The sequence below is a fragment of the Arachis ipaensis genome, chromosome B4, assembly GCF_059453495.1.
Source record: "Arachis ipaensis isolate K30076 ecotype BB chromosome B4, ASM5945349v1, whole genome shotgun sequence".
In the NCBI taxonomy this organism is placed as follows: Eukaryota; Viridiplantae; Streptophyta; class Magnoliopsida; order Fabales; family Fabaceae; genus Arachis; species Arachis ipaensis.
Genome location: NC_142439.1, coordinates 87,109,727 through 87,118,286, shown reverse-complemented (window position 1 = coordinate 87,118,286; position 8,560 = coordinate 87,109,727). Strand labels below are relative to the sequence as shown.

The 8,560-nt window shown below is 29.2% G+C and overlaps 1 protein-coding gene across 1 annotated transcript; it reads left to right on the top strand.

Moving 5' to 3' along the window:
• Nucleotides 1–3,758: 3,758 nt before the first annotated feature.
• Nucleotides 3,759–8,292, top strand: PLL2 (pol-like 2). Its single transcript, XM_021121313.2, has 4 exons — nt 3,759–5,196; nt 5,509–5,622; nt 6,380–6,644; nt 7,704–8,292. Exons 1-4 carry the CDS (start codon nt 3,925–3,927, stop codon nt 7,817–7,819), a joined length of 1,767 nt encoding a protein of 588 aa, XP_020976972.1. The 5' UTR covers nt 3,759–3,924; the 3' UTR covers nt 7,820–8,292.
• Nucleotides 8,293–8,560: the final 268 nt, after the last annotated feature.

Sequence of the window (8,560 nt, the reverse complement as noted above, 5' to 3'; positions counted from 1 at the left end):
AGCCAGTAATCTCGCAAATACCAGGTTGTGAGAAGACAATAAGTACACATGTGACCATCTCGAAGATGCGTCTATAAGGACCATAAAATATCTAAAAGATCCACATGGTGGATGAATAGGTCCACATATATCGCCTTGAATCTTTTCTAGGAATTTAGGGGACTCAAATCCAATCTTTACTGGTGATGGCCTTAAAATTAACTTCCCCTGAGAACATGCAGCACAACAAAATTCACTAGATTTAAGAATCTTCTGGTTCTTTAGGGAATGTCCATGTGAGTTTTCAATAATTCTCTGCATCATGGTTGTTCCCGGATGACATAATCGGTCGTGCCAAATTATAAATTCATTTGGACTAGTAAACTTCTGGTTTACAATGGTATGTGATTCAATTGCACTAATTTTAGTATAATACAACCCATATAAAAGTGAGGGTAAGTTTTCTAATATTACCTTTTTACTTGAGTCATGGGTTGTGATATACAAATACTCATGATTTCCCTCATTCATTGTTTCAATATGATATCCATTTCGGCGGATATCTTTGAAACTCAACAAGTTTCTCAGAGACTTGGTAGATAATAGTGCATTATTTATTATAAATTTTGTTCCTCCAGGAAATAAAATTATAGCTCTTCTGGAGTCTTCTATCACATTGCCCGAGCCAATGATAGTATTAACATATTCTTCTTTTGGCACAAAATGGGTAAAATATATATTACTTTTAAGAATAGTGTCCAAATTTGCACTATCCGCAAGACAAATATCTTCACTATACGTCCTTGCCATTTTCTTCAAAAAAATAATAATAAAATTAGTAGAAATATTTACGCAGTAAAATTATTTTTTTGATTGAAAATATTTTTCTAAGAAGTATAGTATATATTAAAAATTTTATTATTATTAGCACATTCAGTAATGTTGAAATTCAAATGCATAAAACTTAACAAGAAGTTTCTTACATTATTTATTCACGTGAACACTTAACAAACACATATATTAAACTATTCCATCATTGATCAAATGGCCAATATTTTCTTCAGGATTCTCAAAGAAATCAGATACATCATAATGAGTGGTGAAATTTTCAGCATCATTTGAAACAAAATTCGACTCTTTTCCTTTGTCGTCATTTTTCAAATATGCTTGATAAATATCGACTAGGTGCCTTGGGATACGACAGGTACGTGACCAATGGCCCTTTCCACCACAACAGAAATATTTATCCTCAATTGATTTATTTTGTCCATTGTTTCTTTCTTTATCCCACTTCTGGTGAGATCATTTCTTGTAAATATAATTCTTCTTCCTTCCATAATTTTTCTTGTTATAAAAAACTTGCCATTTACCTCTTATGGGGTTATGATTTGCCACATTTACTTCAGAAAATGGGGTGGCACCAGCTGGGCGCGCTTCATGATTTCTTAAAAGTAATTCATTGTTGCATTCAGCAACAAGAAGGCAAGAAATTAACTCAGAATATTTTTTAAATTATTTTTCTCGATACTGCTGCTGCAGGAGCACATTCGAGGCATGGAAGGTCGAGAAAGTTTTCTCTAATATATCGGACTTGAGGAAGTATCACCGTCTTTTGATGATTATACTTTTTTTCAAGGTCTTTTTACAGATCTGCAAGATTTTTTAATGTGAGATATTCATTTTTCAATCATACGTCAAGATGACGACGAAGAAAAATCATGGCCTTGGCTTTATCCTTCTGAGATACATTATTTTCAGCATTAATGGTATCTCTAAGATCCATTGAATCAAGATGGATTTTAGCATCTAGTATCCATGATATTAGTTGTTTCCAGATATATCAAGAGCATTAAATTCAAGATGAGAGAGCTTCGACATAATAAAAATTTGTTAGCTGGAGTCTTCCTAAAATTTGGTCAGAGTCTTGTGCTGATAACGTGTTGTAGAATAAAAAAAGAAGATATAACAAATATAAAATAAAAATATAAATAAAAGACTCTAATTTTGATATTCACTAATATAATTATCCCACTATAATAATAGAAAAAAGTAACTTATATATTTACTACTATTATATATATTAGAAACGTATAAAAAAAAGAGGAAAAAAATTTTATATAAAAAGAGTGTTTTTTTCAAATTGATGCTTCCTCTATTTATACACATAAATTATTTTTTTTTAATAATTGTTTTATTGATAATCTCAATCTGGGTGTTAATATTTAGAATTTTTTTCTTTTTGAGTTAGTGTTAGATAAAATTTTTTTTTATTTAGTACTCTTAGTATACTTAGACTTGGTTTGATAATTTTTTTTTATAAAAATGTAGTCATTCTTTTTATGAGGATAAATATCTCATTTTATATGTAGTAAATAAAAAATATTATATGTTTGTATTTGTAGTTTTTAAATTTAGAGACACTTTTAAAAGTACTTAAGTTTTTTTAAAATTAGTTTGTACTAATCAAAATTAAAAATTTTAATATAATTTTATATATTTATAAAAATTTAAATTTATATTTATATTTATGTCTATTATAATATTTTTAATATTTTAAAATTATTTTACTAAACACAATTATTATTGCTTGTGATTATTGAAAAAAAATTTGTTTAATTTTACCAAATATAAATGTTGTAGTTTTTAAAAAGTTAGTTTTTAAAAAATAGTTCTGATAAGTTACTTTTAAAAAATAAAAAAAAAATTACTAAACCATGTCTCAATAGTAAAAGAAGAATACCAATACTTTTAGTATAAAAAAAAAGGAGAAATTAGTTATGTTATTAGTAAAAAAATAGGAAAGAAATAAATAAAAAATATTAATCATCTAAATTTCTAAAATCCTAAAAGAGTAAATTACTAAAATGTTATTTGAAAGTTTATATCAGTCGACAAAAAATTCTAAAAGATATTAATGACAAGTAAGTTCCCAAAAAATTTAAAAATGCGACAAAAAAAAAACTAAACATTAAATATATGTTATAAAAAATGTTTTAGAGATTAAATTTTGATATAAATTTTTGTAGTTATTATTAGAAAAATAATATCTTTTCATTCTTAAAGTTGGTAATTTTATGTCAAGTGAATTTTTTAATTTTTTATTATAAATTACTATATCCTTTTGAAAACTAAAAAAAAAAATTTAGAGATTAAATTTTGTTTCGATTTTTTGTGCATTCTGTAATATTAATAAAAATATTTAGATCAAATAAATAAGTCATTTGCTAAATACAAACATATTTTCGTCATTTAAAAAAAATATAATAATTATTAATTATTTTTGTCGAATTTAAACATTATTTTAAATAATATCTTTTAAAAAATTGTTTATCAACAAATAAATCTATCAAATGGGCATCCTAAAATGAATGAATCATAACATAACATTAAAATTCTTCATTAAATGCTTGTCAATGCCAAATCAATTTCTATGCTGAACTCTTGCAAAAGTCAAATGACAAAATTAACTTCTACTCCTTTAAAAGTGCACCATGCATCATCCCCTGAAACTTTTCTCCTCTCACATTTCAACGCCCCCAAGAATAGAAAACAAAAAGTCAAAAACAAAACGAAACTGCTTCTCAAGCATTTAACTCAAAGTGATAGTCAACTTTTCTATAAGAAAAATAAAAATATTAATTGCTCAATAACTTTTTTATATTTGTTCTATATTTAAGTAAACACTAATCAATTTATATTTTTTTCGCTGAAAATGATAAAAGATGGCCCCAAGGAAAATCTTAAAAACTGCAATAAAGTCAAGACCTCTTTATTTCCCCGATGCGGTTTTTTGCTTCCAACTTCATTAGTTCAACTCTGTTCTGTTCTGTTCTTCTTCCCTCTGCTCTCTATTTTTTCATTAGCGCCAATGCACCATTGAGATCCACAGAAGAAACTCAAAGCTTGAATTGAAACCCATTGTTTGGTAGCACTGTCCATCTTCCAATGGGTAACCGAATGGGTAAGCTCTGCGTCTGCTCCTCCGACACTGCCGGAGAAATCTCCGGCAGATTCGACAACGGGATAACCTTCCTCTCCGATTCACATGACAAAGCTCTTGGAGACTCCATCTGCTATGTGAGACCAGACAATTCTCAGTTCTCCCGTGGCGGCGGCGGCAATGTGTTTTCGGACGGCAGCGCCACCTTCGTTACTTTCCGGTCTGTGTCCGGGGCCACCGTGAGTGCAAACACGTCGTCAACGCCTTCTACCTCCCTTGATGATTCTCTTCAGCAAGAGACAGCTTTGGATTCCTCTGCTTCATTTGAGAGTTCAGGTTCCTTCGCTTCCACAATAATGGTGCCTCTGCAACCGCAACCACACGCTCCTGCTGATGAATTCTTTATTCATACCTTTCCAAAGAGCCCGTTGAATAATGGTGTCTCGAACGGTCAAATAGGTGATGAGAAAGCTTATGGTTATGAACATGCCAATAACAAAACATGTGGGCCAAGTTTGAAGAAGTTGCTGAGTGGATCGTTTCTCCCCAAGGAGAAGAGACCGATTTTCAAGAACAACGGGAATGCTAACGCCAGAGTGGGTTGTAGCACTAATTTGAGTGACGAACCAAAGTTTCATAACGTTGTTGTTGTTGATGATGATGACGACGATGATAAGTGTAATTTGTCAAAGGGGTGTCAGAACTTACATTGGGCTCATGGTAGAGCCGGCGAGGATCGTTTACATATCGTGATTTGCGAGGATCATGGGTGGATTTATGTTGGGATTTACGATGGATTCAATGGTCCTGATGCCACTGACTATCTTCTGAACAATTTGTTTTATGCTGTTTATGAAGAACTCAAGAAGATAGTGGGTTGTCAAGATTCCAAATCGTTGGTGGATGGTGGTTCTTATTTTTCCTCAAGTTTCAATAAAGAAAACAATCCAACAGGAAATGGAAACTTGAAAGTAGAGAGAAGGAATAGCAGAAATTGCAAGAAAGAGGTGAAACTGAATGCGAAATTGAGTGAGTGGGATGTTTTGCAAGGTCTTTCGAAGGCGCTGAGGATAACGGAGGCGGCGTTTCTTAAGAGTTCAGATGAGATGATAGCTCAAAATCCGGTGTTGGCTATGATGGGTTCTTGTGTGTTGGTTATGTTGATGAAGGGGGAAGATGTGTACTTGATGAATGTTGGAGATAGCCGCGCTGTGTTGGCAACTCACGATGGGAATTCTCTTCAGCTTACTATGGAGCATAGCACTCATGTCAAAGAGGTCAGTTTTCTAATACAAAAATTATACGAAACTAACTTTAGGGTTTAGATTTATTATTTAGGATTTATAGATTTAGAGTATATATTTAAGATAAACAAAATAATTTTAAAAAAATTAACTGATATTAACCAACAGGAAAAGCTAGTTACCTAGCATTACTCTAGATTTTGTATTTTTCACTAGTTATTTTATTTTTCTGCAAAATTTTAAACACGTGAAACATTGAAAATAAAAATGATCTGAAAAGCTATGCTTGTTGGAAGAATCACAAGTTCATGAGACTAGCTAGTTAAGAATTGTTATGTATCTCAGGAGGTTCGTAGAATATGGAGGGAGCATCCAGATGACCCTTCTGCTGTAACTAAAGGAAGGGTTAAAGGTTACTTGAATGTCACAAGGGCTTTTGGGGCCGGCTTCCTTAAGCAGGTAATTTGGGATAGAGTAATAAAATAAGAAGTTAATCATTCTTAAATTAAGATAATAGAGCACACATTTCATAGAAATTGCAAAATCAATAGTGATTAACCTTACTTTATCACTTTACCAACTTCTTCACTTTAGATGATTCAAATTCGATAATTTAATACTCATATTTAATTTTTTACATTATTTCATTCATAAATTAAGAAGCGTTAGTTCTTCTAAATTTTAAAACTCCATTTGGTAATAAATTTTGGGAGAGATATACAAAGATATTGCACAGCAAAATGTCTATTTTAAAATAATATTTATTCAAAAATTTTTATTCACAAAAATTTAAGGATAATAGAAACTAAATAAAACATTTTCTTTAATATTTCATCTTCATTTTTTATTTCTATAGTTTCTACACAAACATATTATCAAACACATTTCTATTATATATGTTATTAAATTGATTTTGTTTTAGCTATTATAATTTGCAAGACTTATCATCAACTTTCAAAAATTTAGATTCAAAATTAGAATTTAATTTTGATACATTATTAGTATAAAGTAGTTTTACACTAGTATCTAATTATTGAGTGTTATGTCAACAAAAATAACTGTTTTTTATATTGACTACGTGAATAATTATTCAAAAAAAGAGATGTGATTAGACGATTGCTCGTAAAATGTTTTCAGCTTTCAACTAATTAAATTAATCTTTAATTTCCTTGATTATTTGCTAACCAACCACTTCACCAACTTCTTAATTTTGTAGCCTAAACAAAACAATGCAGTGTTGGAGACATTCAAAGTGAACTACATTGGAGACTCCCCATACATTACATGCTGCCCTTCACTCCACCACTATAGGCTCGGTCCAAATGACAAATTCCTCTTACTCTCTTCTGATGGAATTTTCCAATACTTCACCAATGAAGAAGCAATTTTTAAAGTGGACTACTTCATCACTATGTTCCCAGACATAGATCCTGCACAACTTCTCATTGAAGAAACACTGCACAGAGCAGCCAAAAAAGCTGGTAAAAAGCACCTTGTTTACAAAAGACATCGTAACGATTCATTTAATATATCTGCTAAAATCAATGCTAGAAAAAAGATGTGTTATTAAACTGTCTCAAAATAAATTCACTTAACATACCTTTTTAAATTAATAATGATATACTTTTTTTGAATAAAGAGTTCTTTTAATAAGAAATATGGAGATGTTTGGTAATAAAAAATAATTAGTCAAAAACAGTTAAAATTTATTTTATTTAACAATTACTCAATATTAAATACGGTAATTTTTTACCTTTTTTTTTGTCTTCCTAACATTACCGATAAAAATAATAATACCTATTACTTAAACTTATTTTCATGTGTCAATGTTTAACATGAATATCTCAATTATCAATCTTCTCATTATCAACAAATAAATAAAAAGGCAAAAATACACATAAAAGAGTATAAAGAAAAACAAAAGTACACTCAAAAGATTTCAAAATAACTAATACACTCCAAAAAAGGTTTAACCAAGTCAAAACTTTCTGTCAATTGTGAAGGATTTAATTAAACAAACTAAAAATAACTTTTTGAGCTGTTATATCGAGATTTGGGTGATTACAAAATATATAATTTTAATTTTATGTCAAATAAGTAAAAAAAAACATCAAATTTTACTTGCCTAAACATTTTTTGAGATATATTTGACTATTTTAAACTTTTTTGTGTATATTTTTGTTCTTTTTATATTTTTGCGTGTATTTTTGTTTATTTATTCAAAAGAAAAAAAATTATCAATCTTATCTAATTTTTCATACAAAATTGATGGTTATTAAAATGTTAGTGTCTACACTTTGACTACAAAATCATCTTAATTTTTAAATAATAAAATTTGGATTTTTTAAAAAAATAAAAATATTAAATGCATGTAACTAACTCTTTACTTTATTTAAGAATTAAGAAAGTACTTAGAAAAATATATAATTGTTCAACTCTTATTGTTTATTTATTTGTTTAGCTTTTACTAATGAATGCTCTTCTCAAATGCACTTGAAGAAAGCAAGTTATAGTTTGACTTTTTATTTTTAATGGTGCAGGTATGAATTTCCATGAGTTGCTTGATATCCCACAAGGAGAAAGACGACTTTACCATGATGACATTTCTGTTGTCATAATCTCTTTGGAGGGAAAAATATGGCGTTCGACAGTATAAAATATTCCCATAAAACAAATGGTATAATTAACAACTAAGTGACTAACTACACTTTTTTTTTTTTTTGTTTCTTTTTTAAGATGTAACCTCAAAGAGTCAAAATTAGGCATAGCCAGCGGAAGATAAGAGCTACCAGTTCATATATTTACTTGTAGACAGTTCACAGTTGTTTAAAAAGAAAGGACGAGTTCTGTTTTTCGGCAAACCTCTACATATTGCAAGGGATTAACGGAAATATCAAACTATATACAACAAATTGTCAAGGAGATCAGAACCAGGAATTAGTTGATATGAGAAGGTATAATCAGTCAATAAGAGGTTGATACTGAAAGAAATTTGTCCCTTTTATTTCAAATTCATCAAGGTAGAGATCTGTTATATAAAATATAATATATGGCCCTATACCGAATCGATGTTGATTTTATTTTTCTTTGTTAGTTTGGAGAAAAGTAAACTACTCTGACATTTTCCAATTGTTTTGTTGCTGTTTGGTGTCAGCTAAGGAAGATCTGTGTAAAGTTTAATATATAATTTTTTGTCAATTCTATGGTGCCTTTTATTTTGTGTCTAATTTTTTGTTTAAATTACTTTTTATAGTAATTTTAAAATATTTAAAATTTTTTTATTTTTATACTTTTAAATTTAAAATTAATTATTTTACCTATTTTAGTAATTAGGCAATATTTTATAGGCACCATAGCAAACACCATAATTTTTTTAGACTCATATAGAAGTTAACAG